This window comes from Centroberyx affinis, unplaced genomic scaffold (assembly GCF_046629955.1).
Source record: "Centroberyx affinis isolate AG114_WGS23_722 - 3 ecotype Tasmania unplaced genomic scaffold, CSIRO-AGI_Caff_v1 ptg001779l_1, whole genome shotgun sequence".
Classification (NCBI taxonomy): Eukaryota; Metazoa; Chordata; class Actinopteri; order Beryciformes; family Berycidae; genus Centroberyx; species Centroberyx affinis.
The window spans coordinates 168,125-195,000 of NW_027280172.1; the positions used below are offsets into that span (position 1 = coordinate 168,125).

At 42.2% G+C, this 26,876-nt stretch overlaps 2 protein-coding genes across 3 annotated transcripts in view; one reads left to right on the forward strand and one right to left on the reverse strand.

Moving 5' to 3' along the window:
• The window catches only part of vps54 (VPS54 subunit of GARP complex), a 30,159-nt gene extending 14,253 nt beyond the window's left edge, over positions 1–15,906 (forward strand). For both annotated transcript variants that reach the window (XM_071529342.1, XM_071529343.1), the window contains exons 8-23: positions 37–163; positions 2,404–2,511; positions 3,338–3,393; positions 4,676–4,772; positions 5,272–5,681; positions 6,267–6,396; positions 7,138–7,319; positions 9,139–9,251; positions 9,870–9,933; positions 10,047–10,152; positions 11,279–11,366; positions 12,275–12,396; positions 13,450–13,530; positions 14,005–14,112; positions 14,531–14,625; positions 15,718–15,906. In XM_071529342.1, coding sequence (XP_071385443.1) covers positions 37–163; positions 2,404–2,511; positions 3,338–3,393; positions 4,676–4,772; positions 5,272–5,681; positions 6,267–6,396; positions 7,138–7,319; positions 9,139–9,251; positions 9,870–9,933; positions 10,047–10,152; positions 11,279–11,366; positions 12,275–12,396; positions 13,450–13,530; positions 14,005–14,112; positions 14,531–14,625; positions 15,718–15,823 — 1,993 coding nt within the window. In that variant the 3' untranslated portion in view covers positions 15,824–15,906. The remainder of the gene's footprint in view (positions 1–36; positions 164–2,403; positions 2,512–3,337; positions 3,394–4,675; positions 4,773–5,271; positions 5,682–6,266; positions 6,397–7,137; positions 7,320–9,138; positions 9,252–9,869; positions 9,934–10,046; positions 10,153–11,278; positions 11,367–12,274; positions 12,397–13,449; positions 13,531–14,004; positions 14,113–14,530; positions 14,626–15,717) is intronic.
• A 3,427-nt stretch (positions 15,907–19,333) lies between these two features.
• LOC139652319 (UTP--glucose-1-phosphate uridylyltransferase-like) overlaps positions 19,334–26,876 on the reverse strand; it is a 26,586-nt gene continuing 19,043 nt past the window's right edge. Inside the window, 6 exon segments of the mRNA XM_071529344.1 lie at positions 19,334–19,818; positions 21,003–21,107; positions 23,129–23,371; positions 24,598–24,713; positions 24,716–24,794; positions 26,204–26,501. Of these exon segments, the coding sequence (XP_071385445.1) occupies positions 19,711–19,818; positions 21,003–21,107; positions 23,129–23,371; positions 24,598–24,713; positions 24,716–24,794; positions 26,204–26,501 (949 nt within the window). The 3' untranslated portion in view covers positions 19,334–19,710.

The following is a 26,876-nucleotide window of genomic DNA, read 5'->3' on the forward strand; positions in this document are numbered from 1 at the left end:
TGTGTGTGTGTGTGTGTGTGTGTGTCCTCTCCTCAGACACCTGGGCTCCCAGCTGTGTGAGCTGGAGAAGCTGATCGATAAGATGATGGTGGAGGACTTCAGCATGTACGCCCGCAGCGACCTGAACCGCAGCCTGAGGGACGAGCCGCAGGTCCTGGAGAAGGTAAACCTCAACTCTGGATGACGGGAACATCAGATTGTTTTGTCGGATACTGTGATATCAGTTTGGATTCATGCTGACTCAGCTGTTTTCTCAGTGGGATTAGATCAATACATCAGTTTGCCGATATCAGCCTTTTCTTAAATATCAGATATCAGTCAGTCAGATACAGAAAAACCTGACATGACATTTTAGTTTCTTTGATCATTTTATTTAATCATTTAAATGTTCAGTAATATTTTTTTGTAAATGAATTCTCCATTTCAAGGCAGTAGTGTCTCCCAGAGTTTCTCTACCAGTGAACAGGTGTGGTGTCTCTCTGCCTTAAAGAGCTGCTGACACCAAAAGAATCTCATCAGTCTGGTTTCAGTGGAGAGTTTTAGTGTCCCATGATGCTCTGAATGCTGTTTCAGAGGCTTTTCCACCCTGATGAGAAGAAAACTCTGGAGGAAGCACTGAATACTTGTATTTTTTGCTCTGAAAAAGGTCTTAAAATATTGGTATCGGCCTTCAAAAGCCTATAATAGCAGAAGCCTATCTCTCAGGACTTGGAAAAAAGTAGAATTTGTGTGTGAGAAAGAAAAATGAGATGAAAAACACACAGTCAGAAAAGTCAGATTTTTATTCCAACGAGATTCTGCACAACACTGATGTTTAAAGTCTAAAATGTGTTGAACTGCTGCTGTGCCCACCACAGGTCCACAAACCTAACGCCGCCTCAGAGAAGGTGGGCCACACACACACAACACTGGACTGTTAATACACATACCAATCAAATGAAATCCATTGCTGTTTGCTAGTGGAAAATGGAGCAGAAATCAGTTTTCATGCTGTGGATCGCTGATCTCGTCCAGAGCTGCATCAACTAGTATCTGGAAATAATTCTGCGTGTTTGTTTTAAACCTGTGTGGAGTACCAGATGGGTGGAGCTAGGTTTCTATTGCAGTAGAGTGGGAGGGGGGGGGGTAGCCAAGTTCTGGTTTCTACTAACAGGGATCATGACCGAAAACGTGTTATTTGGGCCCAGTGTTCAAAATACCGAACTATTCCTTTTAATGTGGTGAAGTTGTTAAACCTGTCTGGTGCTCCAAGGAGGTTTAAAAAAAACCCAACAACTACAATTTAGTTATGATTGATGCTAAACTAAGAATTGCATTTGGGGTAGGTCTGGGCAATAATTCAATATATTTGTTTATCGTCTTTCAGTTGAATCATGTTGTAATGAAATAATGATATCGAGTTATTGTGATAAACTATTCTGTTGTCTAAATCAGTGGTTCTCAACCTTTTTCATATCCAGCACCCCTATCTCAGTCCACATTAGGGTCACGGACCCCCATTTGATGAGCTTTTGTCTCTTGGACCCAAATCTGAGAATATTTTTATGGTTAGATCTGATTTTATCCAGAATTCCATGACTATCTGTATTGTAGGTAGAGAGATAACAGAGAAACTATGATCAAAATAGTCATTCTAAAATGACAAAGTAATGAAGTTTAACAATTCATCAATTTGCTGGGGACCCCCTGGAATGCCCTCAAGGACCCCTGGTGGTCCCCGGACCCCACGTTGAGAACCACTGGTCTAAATGAATTATTACACTGAAACATTAAAGCTAAGACTGGTTGATTCCAGTCGTAGTGAATGCAGCTTTACGGAATATTATTTGAAAATTTTTATTTTATCTTCAGTTCAGTTCAGTTTTTATTTACTTATTTATAGTGTGACATCATCCCAAGGGGTCTCTGCACACTTCACAACAAAATAAAAGCATTTAAGAATGTATGCACACACACACACATGCATAACCACACAAACATTTGCACAGATATGCCCACATAGAGACATACCCACATGGATACACATGACATGGCAGGGCATACACATAACAAAATTCAATTAAAAAACTGAATTGAAATGCGAGGTAATAATCTTGCATTTCAATGTGATGTGATTTATTTTTTTTTATCATCTAGCATGTGATTTTTCATGTCAGTAGATATTGCTCTAATTTGGCGTTATTTTTTAATTATGAAGCTGTTGCATGCAATGAACTTTTTGGATGTGGGCAGAATCGTAATCTTAATTGATATGAAATTGAAAAACTCATCCTGTCGTCTGTAAGCCTGTCAGTTTTAGAATAACTGACCTGTGGAAAAGTTTACCGCCATGCACAAATCTGCTGTTGAATAATCAGTATTTGTGTGTGTGTGTGTGTGTGTGTGTGTGTGTGTGTGGTCCAGGAGCGTCTGGAGTCCCTGGTCTTCGGCCTGCTGAGGCAGAGGAAGCTGGACTTTCTGGACATTTACAGCGATGAGATGATCATGGCGGCAAAGTGCATCGTCACACAGGTGGGAGGGTTTGACTTCCTGTCTGACCCGGCGCCCCCTGGTGCTGAGGACTGACACACAGATACCTGCAGCATGATGATAATGATTAGAATAGTAATGATAATACTCTTTATTTGTACCGCGCTTTTCAAAACAGAATTGGAAAGCACGTAACTGGGACTAAGAAAATAGAACACATTACTCCTGTACTGAGAACACTTCAGTGGCTCCCGGTCCAGTATAGAATTGATTTCAAAGTATTACTGCTTGTTTACAAGGTCCTAAACGGTTTTGCTCCTAAATACATTTCCTTTACCTGCTCACTGGCTATAAACCAATCAGATCCCTCAGATCATCAGGCATGTGTCTCCTAAATGTACCTATAGAGTTAAATCTAAATCAGGTGAAGGTGCATTTAGTCACTATGGGGCTGTTCTCTGGAACAAACTACCTGCTGACCTGAGATCTGCCACAATTGTATCCTCTTTAAAAAGCAGTCTTAAAACATTGCTTTTTTCTCAGCCTTTTGGTAGTTAGTGTGTGTTTGCCTTTTTGTGCATTGGACAGGGGTTATAAAAAGCTGTATTTTATGTATGTATGTGTGGCTGAAAAGTTATTTTATATATGTATGGTTATTTTATATATGTATGCATTCTATCTCCTTATCTGTTTACTGTTACTATTTTGCCTTTTTATGTGAAGCACATTGAACTTACCTTTTGTATGAAATGTGCTATACAAATAAAATTGACTTGACTTGACGTTACAGACAATAAAACTAGTGATGAGTTTGTTGTAATGTGGTGAAAAACTAACTGTGATCTGGCTTGTCTCTCTCTCTCTGCAGTGCGTGGTGGACAATGTGTCGCAGATAGAAGAAATTGACACCGAAGTCGTCACTAAGTAAGTAGAGCTGCTAACTAACTGAACAGATTTTTAAAACCGTAAACAATCAGACAGCCGTCTTTTTGGTTTACGTTGTGTTTCTAAAAATCCCTCCACACACAGCAGGAAGTGTGTGGGTTGTTGTTGTTGTTCTTTCTTCCCCCACGTGATATTTCAGATATTTCTTAGCACTGTGTTCTGGCAAAAATGACACCGGTTGGCATGATGGGGGGCGCTGGAATTAAAGGTCAAAATGTCAAACTTTGGAAGACTGGAACTGCTGCAGCACCGATCAGATTTTGAGGAAAGTCGGAGGGACGATGAGTCTTCTTACCGATTGGCCCAAGGGAAGCTTGCATCATTAATGTGGGACGACACGTTTCACTTGTTTTCTGTAAATAAAAGGTATTTAGGTGACGCTCTTAGGTCAGTCAGGTGAGTGTATGAATGTGAAACCGTCTTCAGGTGAAGTCGGTGCAGCGTGCCAAGTGGCTCTGCATGAACAGACTGGAAGAACGAGGAAGACTTCTTCTGTGGTTTTGCCTGGTGTGCACAGAACGCTGTGTATGAAGCATGGAAAACACAAAGGATGTGTTTCACTGGCTGTTTATCTCAAGAGTGTGTGTGTGTGTGTGTGTGTGTCGGTCCTCAAGCCGTATTCACACAGGACTAATATGTCCTCAGTGACAGAACTGCTGAGATTATTGGTGACTTTAATCCAGTGTGAATCTGTCATGCCTGTAATTTGTAAAACATCCAGCACAAATTACCTGCCGTATTTTGGTGAAGGCAGAGTTCCCCTGATAATTCTGATCCTGTGGAAATGGAATTGTCGGTAATTTCTAGAAGCACAATTTCCTTCTTCTTCTTGTCATGAAAAATGGAGGCAGTGATTGAATCTAATAGAGGAAAGATGCTTTTGAAAGCATTTTCAGCCCAAACTTCCACTTTTGCTTTGCTAAATCAGCAAGTGACAAATGACTATAAAAAACAATGACTATATTTGTTATGCAATTATGTCCAGGGAACCAGTGATTTCAGCAAATTTCAGTGCTGTATGAATGTGTTTCACTAAACTCAGAGATTAGGAGGTAATTCATTAATTGCATGAGATTCCAAATAATACTAGTCCCATGCAAACAGGTCTTTTGCTGCAAGTTTTTGACTCAGATCTGTATCTGTTAGGACAGTTGCTGTTAGAGGCTTACAGTTGCAGGCCTACCAAACCATGCTGATCCTCTGGAATGTTGTAACCTCATGTAAAATGAGTGTGTGTGTGTGTGTGTGTGTTCCTCCCCAGGCTAGCTGACCAGATGCGTCTGATGACATTCCCTCAGTGGTTCGAGCTGCTGAAGAGCGTCTTTGACAATTTCCTTCTCTTCCTGCAGAGGATCAAGGTGAGCTCAAACTGACCGGTAGATTTTTAGAGCAGAATGAGACCAAATGATGGCTGCTTACCTGCTAAAACGGCTGGTAAAGTGGACTTAGTTAATGTGGGACTTTGTGAGATCCGTTTGTTTTTTATGTTTTAAAAGTCAGAGGGAGTCAGAGGCATTCTGATGATGAACAAAAGTTAAGCCTTTGTTTCACATTGGCAGTTTGAATATTGAAATACTGACCGACGCATTTCAATGCAAAGGAGCTTCATCAGAGTGAAAGCTACCAGACACTGAGTGTTTAGAGCAGCAAATGGAAAAGCTTCATGAACTGGATATATGTTGGATCACTATTGTCTCATAGCAATTGGAGAGAGGGAGGAGCAAAACTGACATTTATTAATATGAAAACGTTGTGGATTATCACTTTAACAGCCTCTGCCAAACCTTACCAGGCAGTTTCCCACCTGGTCTGGTGGATTATCGCTGTGGTTTAATTTCCCTGCTCTTTGTCTTGCAGGCCACTCTGAGTGTGATCAGGAACGTGGTTCTGGAAGTTCTGGACTCCAACCAGAAGAACCGACTCCTGGAGCAGCAGGCGGCGGCGGCGGGTTCGGGGGCCCCGGTCCCAGCCCCGGTCCCGGCCCCGGGCCCCCAGCTGCTGCAGGGGGAGGCGGAGCTGGCCTACCTCACCCACGAGGGCCTGTTCATCAGCGACGCTCTGAACGAGGCCCAGCAGCAGCAGCAGCAGCAGCAGCAGGCGGCGGCGGCAGGAGGCTCGGCCCAGGACCAGAGCTCAGCGGGGGGGTCCAGGCCGCAGCCGGGCGGCGGCCGGGCGGAGCCGGCCGGCAGCGACTCGGCCTCCGGCACCACAGAGTCCTCCTCCAGCAGGGAGCAGGGCTTCCAGGCAGCAGGGGGCGCTACGATGGCGTGAGTCACTAAAGCTTTTCCTCAGCCTCAGACTGCAGCTCCTTGGTGAACCAGGAGAAGTTTATAATGAATGTTTTCAGGACAGACACACTGGTTCCAGTCAGTCCACATCACTCAGGATTCACTCTGTCGGCTCACTATGTGTATTATATTGTCATCATGTTAAGTGATGTGTATCTCAGGCTCTGTTCCATACACAGGGGGGTTTGTGTGCTCCGAGCCAAATCTGTGTCATGCTTGCATGGATTTGTTCTCTGAGCGTCCCGAGAGCAGAGCCACAGCAAATCCAGCTGGGTCACCATTTGTTGCAATAAATGGTTCATCTGACGATGTCTGTGTCTCTCCTGTCCTGACTGAAGCCTCTCTCCTGTCCTGACTGAAGCCTCTCTCCTGTCCTGACTGAAGCCTCTCTCCTGTCCTGACTGAAACGTCTCTCCTGTCCTGACCGAAGCCTCTCTCCTGTCCTGACTGAAGCGTCTCTCCTGTCCTGACCGAAGTCTCTCTCCTGTCCTGACCGAAGCCTCTCTCCTGTCCTGACCGCAGCGTTTCTCCTGTCCTGACCGAAGCGTCTCTCCTGTCCTGCAGGTCCGGGGAGGACATGATGCCCTCGGAGCTGGAGCTGGGCCGGGTGGCCAATAACATCCAGGAGATGCTGTACACCGCCTCTGACGTGAGCCACGACCGCTGCGTCAAAGTCCTCATGGCCAGAGCCAAGGTGAGGGGGGGGGGGTGGGCAGAGCCGACCTTTGACCTCCTTTGACTTCTGACAGCAACCAGAAACTGTTACAACACTAGCATGACACACAGACAAAAACACTGTATATTTTAAAACGTAGACAAAAACATGAGATTCTTCATAGTGGAGTTTTTACATAATAATAATAATAATAATAATAATAATAATAATAATAATAATAATAATAATAATAATAATAATAATAATAACTTTATTTGTATAGCACTTTTCTAAAAACAATGTTTACAAAGTGCTTTACATACAATAAAACCCAAAAGCAGTGATGTGAAACTACCACAATGAATGATAGAAAAATAAAAATAAATTAAAAAAATATATATAATAGAAAATAGGAATAAAAGGTAAGCCTTGTGTCTGCACCTCGCTGGGTGTGCGTTCTTCCAACTGAAGTTTAGTACGTGTTGTTAACATGCTTTGTGTTATAAATTAACACAAACGTGTGCTGTAAAAACCTAGAAATGTCTTGTAAATGAGTGTAATAGATAGATAGATAGATAGATAGATAGATAGATAGATATATAGATATAGTCTTTATTGTACCACAGGAAATTTGTTTTCACAGCCAGTACATGCACAGTAACATAGATAACCACACCATACAGATATACATACAGATTCATAAACACATACCATTCATCCCCCATCTGTATCCCAGCACATATACATACAGTATATCACAAGCTTTATTTTCCCCAACAGGACGGCTCTCTGGAGCGGCTGAGCTCGGCGGAGTTCGTGTGTCTGTCCCAGGCGGTGGAGGGCTTCGTCAGGGACACGGAGGAGCTGTGCTGCAGGCGCAGCGTCTCCCTGCGGGGGGCGCTGCAGAGCCAGGCCAACCGCTTCGTCCACCGCTTCCACGAGGAGCGCAAGACCAAGCTCAGGTAACAAGCCGCTGAGTCAGCCAGGAGGGAAACGGGTTTGGAGAACAGAGAAATCATAGAGAGAGACGGGCAGCAGGAATCTGGAGCCCTGGAAGTGTTTCTGTTTGTAGTTCAGCAGCCTGTTGCTTCAGTTACACTTCGCTTCAAACATAGACTTTGTGAGAATTTTAATTTAAACTAGCCTAAGTCTGTAAAATCTAGCACAGGAGTCCATTCATTGCACAGAACTTTTGCACGATCATTTTTAGTTTTATTTTTTCTCACTTAAGTTTTTACTGAGTTTTCACAAAGATATAGACAGAGCAGCACATCAGCAGCACATCAGCATCAACACAAAAAATAGTACAATAAAATACACAAATAAAAATAACAATGAATAGTTGTCTGGAAATATTTCAATATTCATACAAATCTATTTTAATTAGGCATTCATTTAATCGGTGTCATGTCTCATATAAATGTTCCATTTTTCCCCAGTTCTATTTAAATGTATTCTCTTTGACTCTCAGAAGGTATGTCAACTTTTCCATAACAAAAATGTCTTGGACAATTTCCAGCCACTGTTCCTTTTTTGAATTTCTGGTAACGGCTTTCTTACTTACTGCAAGTAAAACTTTAGTCAAGTAGAGATCTTCTCTCATCACAACATCTTCAATGTTCCCAAGATACATCACAGGGCAGGTATTTGGAATTTCATATCCCAAAATATTTTTAACAACCGCATTGACATTTTCCCAATAGAGCCTATCTTTGTACAATTCCAGAAAATATGCGAGTGGTCAGCCATTTTTAGTTTTAAATTTATTTATATTACCTTTCTTATTACCTTTCCTGTACTTCCTTGGCACTGTTCAGCCAGTTGCTGCTGTGGCACCTGAATTTCCCCCAGGGGATCGATGACATGCAAACTTATCTTATCTTAAAGTCTTGTGTAAAACAGCCGTTGGAATGGTGCAACGATTTGATAGATGGGGAAACTTGCTGGAGGAACAAATACAGAGCAGTTTATGTTGCAAGCATGAAATTAGACACTGAGCTGATGAAAAACAAAAATAGTCTTAGCCAGCGAACAGTAAAATATATAATCTGTTAACTGTTAGTGATGGGGGAATTGCATTAGGCCTAACTAGAAAGCTAGAAACTAGAAAGCTTTTACCCCGTTTAAATTAACAGTTACACCACTTAATGTCACTGTTGTTGTCTGTATTAGTTGCATCTAGTTATATACATACATTATGACTGTGGTTGTAGTAGATATGAAATACAAACTACAAATCCTCATACTTTGTACGAGATAATGTACCCATTTGTTGACGTTTAGTGATTTTTAAACGGCTAGCTTTAACTTTTTTTTCTCTCACTGTTCTGTAAGTTAACAAATATTAAATTAAGCCATGATGAATTGCAGGAGGACTTCCTGAATTCTAACATCACCAACAAGGAAATACCTGTAGTGAAGTGCAGGGAATGATGCTTTCATTTCATATAACATGAACAAAATGAATCATATTTCATTACGTGTCATTTTGTGATAAAATGTCATGGCAGGACACGACTACTTCCTGGATTTTTTTGTTTGTGGTTGACATTACAATGTTTGGTTTGCTTTTAAACATGAACTCAGATGCATCATCATTAATGTGTGTTAAGTGTGAAAAAAACTTGAGGATCAGCCACAGCCTACAGAACAGTTCAGTCATGGCTTCTTGTCGGCTTCAGTTTGAACCTGTGGGGAGGTGAGCGTGTCCTGTGTGACAAACAGCAGCGTCCTGACTGTGTTGTTGTTGTTTTGTTGTTGTTGTTGTCTTGTGTCCTGCAGCCTCCTCCTGGATAACGAGCGCTGGAAGCAGGCTGAGGTTCCCGCTGAGTTCCAGGATCTGGTGAACTCCATCGCCGATGGCAGAATAACACTACCGGAGCGCAAAACCCCAGGTGCCCCTGAACCCAACACCTCCTCAACATCACCGAGACCCCCCCCCCCCCCCCCCCCCCCAAAAAAAAAGTCCCTAAGCAGGCCCAGTGAACTGCCTTGTATGTTTAGTAACCTTTGGGTCCTGAAAACCTGCTGATATTAGCTGAACAGTGTGATAAATTGCAACAGGAAAATTACTGCAAATCTGTTTTTATACAAAATCCAGACATCAGAAATCAGACAAATCAGTAGACCAAGCAGCTTGGAGCTGTTGTGACATTGCAAATGGGTTGTTATATATTTTTTTAAAAGCAGTTTGTCACAGCTGAGCTCTAGAGCGTTTCAAAATATATTTGAGCAGTAGTAGTAAGTGTGCAGAATCATAAAACATAGAAGCAGCGTGATTTAAAAAAACAGTACTAGATGGTTGAGTTTCAGAACTGAAGTATCTCAGTTTTCAAAATGTCCCTACATGACTCTTCATACAGCCTCTCTCAGGACAGACCAGTTTTGTCAGATTTTAAAAATCACACAAGGAAATAACAGTTATATTTCCAGTTTTAAACAGTGATTAAAACATTTAAGAGACTTTGGCTTTGTTAAATATTTATGAACTAGTTTTGTTGTCTTTCCTGCAGGTCCAGAGGAGAGGAAGCCCAGTGAGTTTCTGCTGGTGGACGGACAGAAATATGCCGTTGTGGGGTGAGTGTCCAAAAACTGACACTGAACCTGCGTAGGAAACCTGAATCAAGTCTCTAAACTAAAACCCTTCCCTCTCTGACTGTCGCCTCCTCTTCCTCTGTGTCTGTGTTCAGGACGGTCCTGCTGCTGATCCGGATCTTTCTGGAATACTGTCAGTGTGTGAACGACATCCCGTCCATCACCACCGACATGCTGACCCGCCTGTCCGACCTGCTCAAGGTCTGAACACACTCCGCAGAAACCATGACAGCAAACTTTATTTCTGTAGTAGTTTTAACTGCAGAGTCACTTTACAGACAGTGAACTAGTGGAGCAGGTTTTTCTGTGTGATTCCTAGTAGTGTTTTTTTTCCTTTGGTATTTGTCTTTTTATTTGGGTAAATTGTACAAGGCACATACAGTATAACATACAGTTTTCTTTCTTTCCCCTTTGTCTTTGCAAATTGAAAAATAATATTTATAATAAAACCATTATGGTAACACTTTCTATGAAGCCCGTGTCTATAATACATTATAATCATACTTATAACACATTATAATGCCATCATAATGCATTATAAGTATAGTTATAATCATGCATAGACAGTTATAATGTTTTATAACATTACTCATAATCTGGTATAAAGCTTTTTCATTTAAGTGGTAATGAAAAAGCTTTATAACAGATTGTAAGTAATGTGTTTATAATGTTATAAAACATAACTGTCTACGCATGATTATAACTATACTTATAACGCATTATAATGTGTTATAAGTATGATTATAATGTATTATAGACACTAGCTTCATAGAAAGTGTTACCGAAATGGTAGTAAAATAATTAAATAAGGAATAAAGTTAACCAAATGTGTATATTAGAGTCCAGTATAATATGCTTTTATGGCCCCCTAGTGGAATTATATACACATAGAAATCTTCTCACTTACAGACATATACTTACAAAATTCCTTTGTTAATTTGTCAACTTTTTAACATTATCCTGTTGGCGTTTTTTGTTTTTTATTTTTTCTAACACATCCTCCAGGCCAGTGACCCATTTTGGCTCCTAAAGTTTAAGAAACTTTATCCCAGATGATGGCAGAACCAGAATTTATCATAATCAGTTTTAGGCTCTGTTGCTCAGAATAACATCTGTAGAAGTTGAAATTACATCCTCTCTTGCTTTCAAAAATCAGGATAACTCATTTATTTCACTCAGTGCAACAAAACAGAGTTTATGCCCAGTGTTTTGTCATGGTTTTGCTCAGTCGAGGTCGTGTGCCTGCTCTGATCATGACTCTACCTCACTGTGAATCAGTGTTAGCTGGACAGTCTGGTGTGACAGCCTGGTGTCTTCTGTCCTGCAGCACTTCAACTCTCGGAGCTGCCAGCTGGTCCTGGGAGCCGGAGCTCTGCAGGTCGTCGGCCTCAAGACCATCACCACCAAAAACCTCGGTACGACCGGCCGGACTCCGGCAGGACGGAATACAGATTCACAGTGTTAAGGCTTCACAGTATATTAAAGCTGCTCTTGCTAACTTTACACGCTGGCAGCCTCAAACGGCAGCGAGAGATAACTGTTCAAAACATTGGAAAGGAAACCAAAGAGACGAGAGAGGAAAAAGATCCAACGTTAGTGAGCTTCCTGCTGTTTCAGAGACAGTTTGAATTTTGCTCTTCAGTTTCGATGAATACTTCCTGTGGGTGGAGAAGTGTTCACACCCAAAAATGTAAATTTGGCAAATGGGGCGAATTTACAGGTTTCAAATGGGGTTTATGGGACTTTTTCTCTGCTGCAGCCCCACTGATTAGGCTGATAAGACAGGTGGATTTTTACATAAAAATCTTGCCTTGTGCAGCTTTAAAAATATTAAACTGAGAAGCTGAAGCTTAGTTGGGTTAGCTTTCTTACCAGGAACTTGAATGGCTTGTTAGCATTGTTAGCATTCTTCATTGAAAGCACAGGGTGCAGCTAGCTGCAGGGCAACTGGACATTTTTGGGAAGTTGAAGGATGAATGTAGGAACTTAACTAAATACAATGCTATAACTAGAGCTGGGCAATAATTCAATATTATAGTTTATATCTTCCAGTAGAAAGTGCTGAAATAATGATATGGAGTTATCATGATACAGTATTCTGTCTAAATTACCAATAAAAAGCAAATACTATTTAATATCTCTCACAAAATGAATTAAATTGCAGTTTTATCATACTTAGTTTTACCAAGCGCTTCAGTTTGTATCCATGTTGTCCAGCTCTAGCTACAAACATTATTACTGATAGCCGTGCACTCCTGCCTCAGATTCAGACTGTGTGTCTGTGTCTGTGTGTGTGTCTGTGTGTGTGTGTGTGTGTGTGCAGCATTAGCCTCCCGCTGCCTGCAGCTGGTGGTTCACTACATTCCCATCATCAGAGCTCACTTTGAGACCAAACTGCAGCCCAAACAGTACAGCGTCCTGCGCCACTTCGACCACATCACCAAGGTAAACACACAGCTGTGGGTCTGTGAGTGTGAAGCCGTGTGTGTGTGTTGCTGAACAGCTGCTCAGCAAACCGCCCTGCTGAAGGAAAGGTTAAAGATAAGTAATTAAAAAAAAAAGAAAAGAAAATTCAAAAAGAGAATCACACAGATCAGTCCATCCTCATCAGTACATCATTTAAAACAGGTGCAATAATGGTTAACCAGAGTTGATATCTTTGACTGAAAATGTCCCAGGGAAACAAGGGAATCATATTTCAACAAACCCTGTTAAATATTCCAAGTATGCGGAGCACAGAACTTATAAGCGGTCTTTCCGAGGTCCGTGGAGACACGCGGGACCTCAAGCATCAGACAGTCCTGGCAGCATGTGGTAGGCTCCAATACTCCAGTGTAAAAGAGAGTTAATGGTAATCTCCCAACGAGGGCTTTGTAAATAAACATAAACCAATGCTGATCTCTCCTGATACTAAGGGAGGGCCAGCCAACCTCATTATAGAGGATGCAATGGTGGGTTCTGTGACTATCGCCTGTTATAAATCTAAGAGCTGAGTGATAAAGTGCATCTCATGGCTTAAGCGTGGTAGCAGATGCATTTCTGTAGATTATGTCTCCATAATCCAGAACAGAAAGGAAAAGCGTCTCTATTAGTCTCTTTCTAGTAGGCCGTGGAAAACAGGATCTGTTTCGATAGAAGAATCCAAGCTTCATCGGCAATTTCTCAATTAATATATCAGTGTGTGTTTTAAAAGACAATTTCTCATCCAACCAAATTCCAAGGTATTTATAATGGGGAACTCCTTCAATACATGTGCCATTTAAGGTGCAGAGCTGAAGATCATTATAATTAGTATCTCTTGCTCTAGAAAATAACATATTTGGTTTTTCATCAGCAGCAAGGAGGAAACGAGGCGACTGGTCTGATGTTTCTGACTGTAGAAAACTAATGAACTTCAGGCAGCTGCTTTCTCTCTTTGCTCTCAGTTTGAAGTCATGTGATCTGCTGTCATGTTGTCATGTTGAGGTTTGTGTTGCTCAGCCTCTGTGTGTCTTGCAGGACTACAACGATCACATAGCAGAGATCTCAGCTAAACTGGTGGCCATCATGGACAGTCTGTTTGAGAAGGTTTTATCAAAGGTAAGATCAAACCTCCTGAAGGTTTTCCCTGTTAAACCTAAAACTCTACATAACAGTTCAGCTGGTTTGTCCAGGTGAGAGCGATGACCTTTGAACTCTGGTGGCACCAAATAATGACACAGAGAGTCTCAGTCCTCTAAAGAGAGAGCTGCAGTTTGTTAGGAGTGAGAATGCGATTGGATCAATTTCAGGGAAATGTTTTTAATGTGGTTGTTTTATTTTAATTTTTATTTATATTCAAACACCCTTTTAACTTTGATGTTTTTAATGTGGTTGTTTTATTTTAGTATTCAAACATCCTTTGAACATTGATGTTTTCAATGTGGTTGTTTTATTTTAACTATTTTATTTGCTTGCTGTATGTTTTATCCTATGTATTCTTTTAATTGTAAAGTATATTGGAACCATGCTTCATGGTGATTCTGCACTTAAATAAATTGATTGATTGATTAAAAGTCTGTCTTGTTCCCACAGTATGAGGTGAAGGCTCCCATGCCCTCCCCCTGCTTCCGGCACGTCTGTAAGCAGATGGCCAAAATGCATGAAGCCATCTCCGAGCTGCTGCCAGAGGGGCAGACACAGGTGAGACAGCAGGGGGCGCCGGGTTCATATGGGTCCCACAGTCACTCTGATTCACACTGAATCACCCAAGGGTATAATCATAGTGAAATTAAACTCTTATTTCATTCAGTTGTTGTCAGATGTTGACAACATGAGAGAAACTTGACAAATGTCTTTTCGGGTCTGAGGTGTAGAGGCGGGGCTCCTGCACAGTGTGTGTAGAAAAAGATTTTGATTATCATCTCACATAGTCTTTGTATTTGTTGTATTTGAGTAACGTTCATGTATAGCAGTGGTTCTCAACCTGGGGTTCGGGACCCTCAAGGGGGTCGATGGGACGATGTACTGTATGGGACAGGAGAGAAAAATCTTGCTCTTGTCACTTGCTGTTAGTGAAAGATGTGTGAAGTTTCCTGAGCTGTGTGTTTTTTGGTGTCAGATGTTGTTTCTGAGGATCAACGCCAGTCTTAAGCTGCACCTGAAGAGGCAGCTGGCTCGACTCGGGGTGGTGAACGACGGAGGACCGCAGAACGGGTAACTCAACCACACACACACACACACACACACACACGCAAAGAAATGGCACGGAAAATGCTTAACGCGCTTAATGCTTAAGCACAACACCAAGGAGTATAGGAGAACGATCCTTTGATCTTATAAGAATGATTGTTTTTTTTTTTTGTTATGACTTAATTTTGTTAAAGGAATAGTTCACCCAAAAATGAAAATGCTGTCATCATCTCCTCCCCCTCATGCCAGTTGAAACACAGGTGAAGTTTGTCCATATAACACACAGGGAGGCTGCAGCACAACTCCATAGCAGCCTTCTCCAAAACAACTGAAGTCAGTGGGGACCAGTTCTTCAGAGTTCCAGAAAGACCTACAGTATATTTACACCATCATTTAGTGCAAATCTGAACTACAGCTGATTGATCTGCAACAAATAATGGTGTCTAGGTCTTTCTATTCACAGTGTGATTGTTTGGCTGTTTTTGTTTTGGAGCTCTAAAGAACAGGTCCCCATTGACTTCAGTTGTTTTGGAGAAGGCTGCTATGGGCGAACTATTCCTTTAATGCTTAAGCACAACAGGTGAATAGGAGAACGAGCCTTTGATCCTATAAGAATGATTGTTTTTTTTTTGTTATGACTTAATATTAACATATTCAAATTAGCAAATATTCCATAAAATACATCACAAATTTGCATATAACACTTTTGTCAGTCACTTTTTTCACTGCATTTTCCTGTTTCATCCTAATGAAAACAAAACAGTTGTTGATTTACAGAGACATTTGATAAAATATTGATTAAAGTGGTGGACAAAGCTTTTTTTTTTTAACGTCGGTTTATTGGTATTTTAGTTAACAAACAAACAGTAATCAGTGTATCCAAATTATATAAAATATTACAAAAACAGTACAGAATTTGCATACACAGACACACTTAAAAAAAAACCCAAAATAGGACATGTACAGTATACAGTATGAATATCACTCAAGGAACCAAGCTGCTTTACATGGTGATTAGGACAAAGCTTGTTTATGGGAAATGGATCAGAGGTTTCAAAATTGATGTATGGGTCGGTGCGTCCCTCCTGAGCGGTGTGTCCTCCTCTCGTCCCGCAGGCTGGTGGTGGTGGACGTGGCGTTCTACACGGAGAACGTCCAGGTGCTGAAGAGCCTGGAGCGTCTGGACCTCAACATGGCCGAGATCTGGGAGCAGAAGAGGTGATGGAGGAGGAGGAGGAGGAGGAGGAGGAGCCGCATCCAGCCCCGTCCGGCCGGCCGCCCGCAGCGGGACGGAGGACCGTTCGGCCCGGCGACGGCCCACTGACCCCGGGGCCGACGCCAAGGGACGGAGGAGGAGAAGGAGGAGGAGGGGGAGGAGGAGGAGCAGGAGGGGCCCGGAGGGTCACTGATGGACCAAAACCCCCCAGAGAGGCGCAGCGAGCCGGGGGGAAGACTTTAGTATCACGGAGCCTCCTGGTGACACTGCTGCCACCTCTCCTCACTGTGTGCAATTCAACAAGATGATTTATGGAGTAAAACAATAGTAAATTATTAGATGGTTTTAGAGGGAGCGCAGGTTGTAGATAATGTTTAAGAAACGGCGGGTAATTTATTTTTCTGTCTGTAACTCGGTGACGAAGGCTGCGGAGGATCAGGAGGAGGGAGAGAAGGGAAACGGGATTTTATAATCTGATGGGGAAATTTATTCTGACCGATTTATTCTGCGGGGAAATGAGTTTCAGAAAAACTCCACCAGTAGAGATTCAGGTGATAAACGATTATTTTCTCTAATTTTCTCTACAGTATCTTTCTCCTCTCTGCCCTGACAGGATCCACAGGGTTCCTGCACATCTCTGTTTCACATTTTCCTTAAAAAAAAAAAAAAAAAAAATACTGGACTGGATGTGGTCTGTTCACTGTGATATACGCTGAGAGTAGCTGGGCAATTTGGCAACAAATACTGTATATTGTCATATGCATACTGGAACAGAACTAGAATATTTTCCAGACTTCTTGTGCAATTCCAAAACTATTGAATTTGACCTAGAAATCAAATTAATTTCCATATTTTCCCAGACTTTGCAGACTTGTGTAGGAACCCTGGATCCATTTTTTTCCTTCTGCCGCTGTGAAGCCGACCCGAGGTACACGTGGAACTGAAGAGTTCATTTCCTAAACATTTTAAAATCCATTTTGGGGGGGGGACAACAATCTTTACCTGAAACTTTTTATTTGTAAAATGTCCAGGATCCAGACTGTGAAAGCACTTCTCAGTTGCGTTCTGTCCCTCTGTAGAAAGTAAATGAAACTCTTCAGTTGCACCTGATACTGAACTCAGACACATTAACACTGTTCATAATGAGAGGAGATGAAGCCTTCAGTTAGAGACGGGCTGAATCACAGTCAGCATGATGATGCATAATTGGCTGTTTAATGGTGTAATGGAACTATTGTGGACCGGACCTTCTCCCTACTGTATTTTTAATATGCATGAACCAGAGGATTTTTTCCCTTTTTAAGGCTGGAATGACACAGAACGGAACAGAAAATCTGAATTATTATTTTTAATTTTTTTTTAACTCTTGGTAGAGCAGAGACGATCTTCTCCTTGTTGTTTCTGCCTGTTTGAACAGTCAGGAGAAGATCGGTTTAAAGAATTAAAGCTGCACAAGGAGAGTTTTACGTAAAAAAATCCACTCGTCTCATCAGCGGAAATCGAAAAAAAAAAAAGAGAAGAGCGTCCCGTCCTCGCTGTAGATTCTCCCTGTTTGCCCCAAATTTAAACTCTGATGTCGGGGGAAATCTGAATCAAACTGAAGAGGGAAACCCCGGAAGTTTATCGTAAATACCGACCGGGGAAAAACTGTTCAGGTCTGCCTCCTAGTGGCGATTACAAGTAGGACAGGTGGGATTTTTTTTTTTGTAGCTTCCGATCTTTCCCGCTTGACGTCACGAATCGCAGAAGTGTGTCGACAGGCGGAAAGCACTGCAGCAAATCCACCGAGGTCGGAAGTCCAAGGTAATACAAATCTAAATCATCAATTATATTCACACTAATACAATTAACTCTAATTCACGAAAAGCGAGCACTATCTGCTGCGGTTTGATTTTAAACGATATAGATGATTGTGTATGTGGGCATTTCCAAGATAAAACACTACGTCGTCCCGTTCTCCCGATGCGACCTGAACGCATCGTTTAGTTTACCGACCGTCGGGTTTGCGTGATTTCTGGGTAACGAAGTCCTTCAAACTTTTAAAGAGTTCAAACTGTTTTCTCTTCCTGCCACTTGAGGCCGCCAAAGTGCGAAGTTGCCTAGAGCGCAGGTTAAAAAAAAAAAGAAGCTACTTTTCTGTTTCCGGCGTGGAAGGCAGCGGAACCGGCCGAGCTCCGACCCGAACGCCCGTCAGTCGGGTTATCCCCCCCCCCCCCCATCCCCTCCCCCCACCTCACCCACCCCCCCTCGCCCTGCCCCGTGACACGTGAGACTGGAGACTCCTCTTCTGAACCGACCCGAGTGTCGAACAAAAGCACCAAACTCCAACAGTGCTGTCTGCTTCAAAAGTGCCTGCTTTTGATTTCTGTCAAAGACTACACACCTGAGTTCTCCACAACAGTCTACTGTTTGTTTGAGTGCCTACTATACCACTCTGTGTGTGTGTGTGTGTGTGTGAGAGAGAGAGTGTGTGTGTGAGTGAATGAGTCTGACAGCATGCTTGAGAATTGAAAATGTCTTGAATCCTACAAACACTTTCTGAATAAAACCAGGATGATGGAGCTGTTTTCATATCGGTCTCATTTTTTTTATTTTAAGGCGTCAAACTGTTGGATTCTGTTGGATTTCTTCATTCTTTGTTTCTTGTACTGAGAAGCGAGTTGTGCAGTCTGATTCTATTTAACGTGAATAGTGTTATTCACGTAATTTGGTTTACCTGTTAAGTGTAAAGTCTTCATGTCACAAGAGTTTACGTTTAATTATGTGAATAACACACTAGTTGTGTTAGGTAATGCTTGTTACTCAATCCCACTACTGTAATTGGAGAGTGGTTTGTGTGTCCCACCACAGAGGAGAGGAGACAAGGAGAGGACAGGGGAGAGGAGACAAGGAGAGGGGAGAGGAGACAAGGAGAGGGAAGGAGAGAGGAGAGGAGACAAGGAAAGGGGAGGAGAGAGGAGAGGAGACAAGGAGAGGAGAGGGGAGAGGAGACGTGGAGGAGGAGAGAGGAGAGGAGGAGACAAGGAGAGGAGAGAGGAAAGGAGACGAGGATACAAGGAGAGGAGAGAGAGGAGGAGACGAGGAGAGAGGAGAGGTGACAAGGAGAGGAGGAGGTTAAAAATTCTAGTTCAGTTAATGCCAGGATATGTTTAAATAATACATTTAGAGTTAGGTTTTCAATTCAGAAAACCTAACTCATTACACATTACATTGGGTTTAACAAACATGTATAACAACATTAATTAATGCAGTTGTTCTTGTGCTTTTATCTAACTTAATTGAATCTGTATTGAAAAATCTCAGCTCATCACACTGCTGGATGTTTTGAATTTTAGAACTGAAATAACAGATTTTTCCTAGACTTTCTGTACAAACTAGTTTAGTTTAGATTTTCAAATTCACTCAAGGAAACAGTTTTACCTATTTGAGTCAGTGTTAATCTAATGTGACTCAACATTAGACCCAAAAATCACTCGATACGCAGATGAACCCATACTGCACTTTTATTATAGTCAGACAGTTAGAGGGCATCCAGAGTTGGCTCAGACGTTGCAAAGGATCATTTTAAGTAACAGCAAGAGCTTCCAATAAAAGCCAGTTTGTGTTTGCATGATGTGCCGAACCACAGCGGAGCCAATCAGGAAGGGAAGCTTGACCTTTGACCCCACTGAGGCCGACTTTACAGCCTGTCCCAGCCTGTGGTGAAGTTCTTAATCTGAGAGGTTACCGGGTGAGGAGGGAGCAGGTGGATTAAAAACAAAGAACTTCAGATTAACACTGTTTTTCCTCTCTGTAACAGTCCTGCCGTTCCTCAGTGAAGAGAAACAACTTTTTCTTCAAGTCTCTTAAAGGTGCAAATGGCGTTTTTTTTTTTCTTTTCCCCCCAGAAGGCCTCAGTGGTCGAGGATGCGCAGGTTTCCTGAGACGATCTTGTTCTCCAGAACGGCTCCGGCAGGAATATCGATCCTGTCGCCGTGATTGGCGATGATGATGACCGTTCCCTGGTGGAAGAGAAAGATAAACCGTATTAAATAACCTGCAGGTCAGTTTAGAGCCGCTCTGGAAGGAATTTAGAGTCTGAAATATCAAAATGACTGATGCAGCTTCAGTACTGCATAAATAAAGTCTGAGAGGAAACATGAAGCTAGACGGCAGCTGTTTGGCTGTAGTCCTCCCAACACACGTTACACAACATCTTCTGTTTGTTGTTGGATATTTTGTTGAACGTAGGGCTGGGCGATATGGTTGAAATCAATATCATGATAATCATAAGGATTTTTCTCGATATCAATATATATCACGATATGGTTCATGTATGCAAAATCATGTTAAATAATCAAATTAATGTTGATCTCATTGAACCGAATGGTGATGTTAGGTGTGATGTCAAACAAAACAGAAATATTCAAATAATATTCCTACCATACCTCATTTTATCAGAGTTTTTAAATAAAATTTGCTTGTCATCATCAATTTAGACAGCAGAAATGTGTCACAATATTAAAATATCTTCATATCATCACAATATGATTCCACTGAAAGACGATAAACGATAATATTGAATTATCGCCCAGCCCTAGTTGAACGTGAGGAGATTTGATCGGTATATAAAGAGATCTGTGATAAAATTAGATATTCACCATTTGAAAACCAGCTGCTCTTACAAAAAAAAGAACAAAATCAAAGCTGATGACGGAACATTTTAAAGGAAACTGAAGTCCTCGGCTGACAAAATGACACATTTGCAGACCGGACGCACTAAATGTTCGAGATATTTACTAATGAACTTCAGGAAATTATATGTTTTATAGTGGAAAACGATCCTCTGCACACTTTGATTCATGCAATTCATATTTATTAAGCCGGTGGTCAACAAGACCTTCAGCAGAGCAAACAAGGCACACGATCTCAAAGGTTTGTAGACTCAAAGCTTGTCTTAATAAATGTCATAAATAAACAAAAATAAATGTAAATTGCATGGATGTAAGTGTGCAGATCTTCTTCACTGTGGATTCAACTGGTCTTGCGGCACCTGGACTCTCAGCCAGGTGAGCAGCAGACACTCGACACGTCTGCAAATCAAAACTGAACAGTGCAGCTTTAAGGGAAGCTGTGAAGTCAAAAAGGTTAAAAAAAAAAAAAAAGAGAGGACGGTGTTTTGGGCGGCGGGGAGAGAGTCCCGTACCTTCAGAGAGACGTTCTTCCCGAAGGTGACGTCTCCCGACACGGTGAGGTGGTCCAGCTCCAGCATGTCTGGGATGTTCTCAAACCGGGTCAGGAAGTCCTGGACCTGCAGCACGGGGAAATATGAGAATCATTTTATTTTATTCAGTGTATGAAAAACAGCTGAAAACCACCATTTAATGCAACTCCTCTCCTTGTCTCCTCTCCTCATCTGCTCTCCTCTCCTCCCATTACCTCTCCTCGTCTCCTCTCCTTTCCTCTCCTATTCTCCTCCTCTCTTCTCCTTGTCTCCTCTCTTCTCCTTGTCTCGTCTCCTCTCCTCGTCTCCTCTCCTCGTCTCCTCATCTCCTCTCCTTGTCTCCTGTCCTCTCCTCTCTTCTCCTTGTCTCCTCTCTGTGTTTCCTCTCCTCTCCTCATCTCCTCTCCTTGTCTCCTGTCCTCTCCTCTCCTCTCTCCTCTCCTGTCCTTGTCTCCTCTCCTCTCTCCTCGTCTCCTCGTCTCCTCTCCTGCTCTCCTCTCCTTGTCTCCTGTCCTGTCTCCTGTCCTGTCCTCTCTCCTCTCCTCTCCTTGTCTCCTGTCCTCTCCTCTCTCCTCTCCTGTCCTTGTCTCCTCTCCTCTCCTGTCCTTGTCTCCTCTCCTCTCCTTGTCTCCTCTCCTCTCGGGACACACAAACCGCTCTCCAATTACAGTAGTGGGATATGTGTGAAACCAGTTGTAAAATCTATTCCTGTAAAGTGACCCATTTCTAAAATTCCCTGTTTTTTCAAAATTCCATGATATTCCACAAATCCCAGGAGCAGAGGGAAGCCTGGTCAGGATGCTGTGGCTCTGAGCCTTCAGTTCCTTCATTATGGCTGTTTGTAATGTTGGTGATGTAGGAACTGAAGCTCATTCTACTGTTACAGTAAGTGCAACAGTACAATGAGCTTCAATCTACTGTTACAATAAGTAGATTGAAGCTTATTGTACTGTTCCACTTAGTGTAACTCCGTTTGGATAAGAGCATCATCTTGTTTTGAGCGAGGTGTCAAAATCAGATCAGTGGTGTTTGTGTCTGACACATGGATGAGAGAACGAATGATGTTCATGATCATTCCCCCAAGTTTCAGCAAAATCCAACAAGTAAACAAACGTGTAGCTCCTGCCTTAGGCCAGTCAGTGTCATTTTGAAATGCTGGAATGGGGAACAGGCTTCCCACACCTTCTTAAACATCAAATTCAAGGACTTTTCAAGGACTTTCCAGGCCCAATTCCCTGAAATTCAAGGACCCAACACAGCATAGTTTGAGACACGGATCAAGGTTAATTACTGTTACAACACTGAACATTTTTATAATGAGAACTAGCAGGCTTTACAGAAGCTCACAGACAACAATTAAAAAGAGGGAGAGGCTTGAATGTGTGAACACTTCTCAACTGTAGGGCTGCAACTAACGATTATTTTCATTGTCGGTTAATCTGTCGATTATTTTCTCGATTAATCGATTAGTTGTTTGGTCTATAAAATGTCAGAAAATGGTGAAAAATGTGGATCAGTGTTTCCCAAAGCCCAAGATGACGTCCTCAAATGTCTTGTTTTGTCCACAACCCAAAGATATTCAGTTTACTGCCATAGAGGAGTAAAGAAACCAGAAAATATTCACATTTAAGAAGCTGGAATCAGAGAATTTTGATGTACTTTTCTTAGAAAATTACTCAAATAAATTAATTGATTATCAAAATAGTTGGCGATTAATTTAATAGTTGACAACTAATTGATTAATCGTTGCAGCTCTACTCAACTGTGCTATTTACTAACGTTAAGTAAAAAAAATATCAAAAGAACTTCAATTTCTATTCTTGCACAAAATATATAAATTCAAGCACTTTCAATGACCCATGTCTATTTATGTCTATTTTCAAAAACTTTCAAGGCCTTGATTTTTTTTTTTTTCAAAGACCCGTGGGGACCTTGGGGGAAATGACACACATCATTCTTAAGTTTCATCCAGATCTGATCAGTGGTGTCAGATATGTTGTGTGTGACAGACGGACAGACCGGGTCTGAGCCGCGGCCCGTCCCTCTGGTTTCATCACGGAGGACAAAACCTCCGGACAGAACCGGTGGCCTCCCGCAGACCGGCCCACCTTGGTGAAGGAGCTGCCCAGCTTGACGTGCGGCGTGGAGGGGAACTCCCTCCTCTTGCTCATGGTGAGCGATCCGGCGTCCAGGCTGTACAGGTTGGACATGACCAGCAGCAGGTCGGACGAGGTTTTGACGGGCAGGAAGCGGCTGCGCGGCACGTTGACGCCCAGCGCGTTGTCGAAGCTCTTGATGGCGGCGCCCACCGCCGTCTCCAGCTGGATCACATTCAGCCCTCCGTCCAGCGTCTGGAGACGGGGACAGAGACATCACACACTCAGGGATTTAGGCAACCGCTTTGTCACCGTGCCCCTTTCACCACTCATCACTGTTACCTGTATTCTCTAGTCAACTGGCCATCACTCCATACCAGGCGACAAATCCACTGGTATCAGTTCATTTATAAAACTATCACTGGCAAAACCCCCCCATACCTCCGCTCACTACTCAATATCTCCATCGGTAACCACAATTTACGTTATGGCAAATTCATTATTCTGGTCATTCCTAAAGTCCGCACCTCCTTCAGCCGTCACTCAGTCCAGTTTGCCTCCTAGTGACTGGAATGAGTTGCAAAAGATGCTGAAACTCCACTCCTTCATTCTGTTCCCCTCCTTTAATAACTCATTACAAGCGATAGTTTCTGATCACTGCACCTGCTTTTGAATTTGCTTCTTCTGGACCATAGTACATAGATTTTTGTTGTTGTATATACTGTATATATTGTGATGTCTTAAATTTGACTAATGTTGTCATCTACTTCCTGTATTCATGTGTTTATGTCTTGCACCGACTTGCCTTCTGTTTCTGCCTCTTGGCCAGGTCGTCATTGTAAATGAGAATTGGTTCTCAATTGACTTATCTGGTTAAATAAAGGTATATATATATAAAAAAAAACATCTGGAGGTTCTTCTTTTTTTCTAAAAACTCTTGCTTACTGGTAAAATAGTGAAATAGCGGCCTGTAAACAAAAGCTATTTTTATGCCCTGTTATATCTACAGGAAAGCAACAGATGTAGGTTTTAAAGACGCTATGTGTATTATTTTAAACATCTATATATCATTGTCAAATTCTACTGTACTCGCACTAAAAATTAAGACCGCAACCCCCAAAAAATGAGTTTTAGGCTACTTTACTAATTATTGAAGCTCCAAGGCTGCAAATATTCATTATTTCTTCAGAAAAAGTTATTTCTATCAAGATAAAAAAAAAAAAAAACACAATGTTTTTCAGCCCCTCTGACCTGTGACCCCCAAAAACAAACAAGAGCCTAATCACAACCCTCTGCTGCAATGCTGAACATGCAAAATGACAGACTATGACACCAAATGCTGATTTTTATTTCCCTTTTTCAGGATATTTTACTAATTATTAAAAGAAGTCTAGAGGCTGCGAACATTCATTATTTGATAAGAAAAAGGAATTAACCACCAGTTTTAAAAACCTGATCAGAAGCTCAGTCTTCCCGCTCACCTTGGGGTTGACGATGATCTCCAGGTCCATGTTGTTCTTGTCCTGCAGCCTCTTGATGGCGGGCAGAGAGATCCACAGGTTGTTGGTGTTGAAGATCTTGAACTTGGTGACGGATTGAACTCGTCGACGTGAGCCTTCGGGACCTGAGCGATCTCCAGCAGCCGCAGGTGGTTCTCGTACTGGATCAGGGTGCCGCCCTGTGGGGGGTGGGGGGTGGGGGGGAACCAGGGTTATTACAGGTGTGGAGGTTTGTTTTGATTTGTTTTGATTTTTAGATACTTTTAGTTTTCAGTGTGCATTTTTGGTAGGGGTGGTATGTTTTAAAGGTAAAAAGATAGAAGGTCGTCTATTACTATTTTTAATTTGTTATTTTTATTTATTTATTTCTAAGCTGTACTTAGTATAAAATGTCAACCTCTTTTGCACATCCTATTTCTGCTATGTTATGTTTACCTTTTTAACTGATTATATGTCTGCAGTTTTTCGTTGAAAATTAATAAAAATTTGGTCAAAAAGAAAAATAAAGATAGAAGGTCAGAACAGGTATATGGAATAGGTATTGTGTAATACAAACAATAAATAAAACATAAATAATGTATTTAGCTTAATTTGGAATGGAATGAAAATCACTCATTCGGGGGCTTTGCTGCCACACATTATGCTAAATGCTCAAACATGGTCACATGTCATGGAAATCACAAGGTGAGCTGGTAAACAGCTTAGCTTAGCAAACAGGAGCAATAGCTTCCATTTGTATGTGACGAACCCAATCTGGTAGGAAGAAAAGTGAAAACATCTCCAAAGACAAAAGCCTTCAGCACAGTTATTTAGTTTGTCTTTTAATGCATTCATGCCCTCAAACTCTGAAATGAGGCTGCCGTACTCCACTGCCACCACTGTTGTTTATGTTTCTGCTGCTTCACTGGCTACCATTCAGTGTCTGGATTGATTTCAAAATTTTATTGATAACTTTTAAGGCTCACCTACGGCTGGCTTCCTCATGTACTGTGTTTCTGAGCTTTTAATCAGTGACTTCATTTAAATCACTTTTAAAAACACACTTTAGGCTTGCTTTTACCTGAATTATGTAGACCAGTGTTTCTCAACCTTTTTAATATCACGGACCCCTAATTTAGTCCACATTAGAGCCACAGACTCCCATTTGATGAGAATATTTTTATTGTTAGATATGATTTTGTCCAGAATTTTTAAGGCCGTCTGTATTGTAGGCAGAGAGATAACTCTGATCAGAACAGTCATTCTTCTACATTCTATAATCGTGTTCACTTCTTGTAAATGAAATAATGGTGTTAAAAGTTTAACAATTCATCAATTTTCTGGGGACCCCCTGGAACCCCCTCAAGGACCCCTGGTGGTCCCCAGACCCCACGTTGAGAACCACTGATGTAGACTACCTGTTTCAAATTGCTCCTCGGTTTTGCTCCTCGGTTTACTTCTACTCTCTATTTGTGTGTTACTGTTTTTTTGTTCAATTTCTCGTATTCTGTACTTTTTCTTTATCTTATCCTCGTGAAGCGCTCTGTAACTTTGGTTTTTATTATTGCAGACGAGCGGATGGGAAACCTAAACGTAGAGGCGGAGTGACCTTGACGTCGGCCCTGGTCTTGTCGGTGACCTCCATGACGAACTCGCAGCGGCGTCCGGCGGGCTGGCTCATCAGGTGGTTGAGGATGAACAGGTCCACGGTGGCGCCCAGGTTGTCGATGTTGGACAGGAACAGGTACTCCTTGCCCTCGGCGATGAGCCGGTCCAGCAGGCCGGAGTTGGCGAAGCTGGCGTAGATGTCCCCGTGTCCCGGAGGGTACCAGGCCTCGCCGTTCTCCCCGCCCACGGCCAGGTCCCGGGCTATCGGCAGCAGAGACTCCTTGTTGATCCTCGGGTACCTGAGGGAGGAGAGTCCCGAGTCTGTCACAGCGCGTAACATAGGATTCTGGGTAAGATTTCACCGATATGGGTTTCGATTTTTTTGGCTCTGGTTGAAGGTGTGTATCTTGACTCGGTGGTGTGTGTGTGTGTGTGTGTGTGCCTGCTCTGGTTGAAGATGTGTATCTATGGTCTAGCCCCAACTCCTCTAAAGGAGTTTATAAAGAGAAACTCAAACAGGTCAACTAGAGCGGGCTCCAGAGATGACTGTCTAGTTCCATTTAGAAAAAGTGTGTTTGGTCAGTCAGTTTATTCATATCGAGCTTCGCAGACCTGGAACACGATACCAAGTGTCATAAGGGATTTGCCAAACCTTACTTCATTTACCAAACATT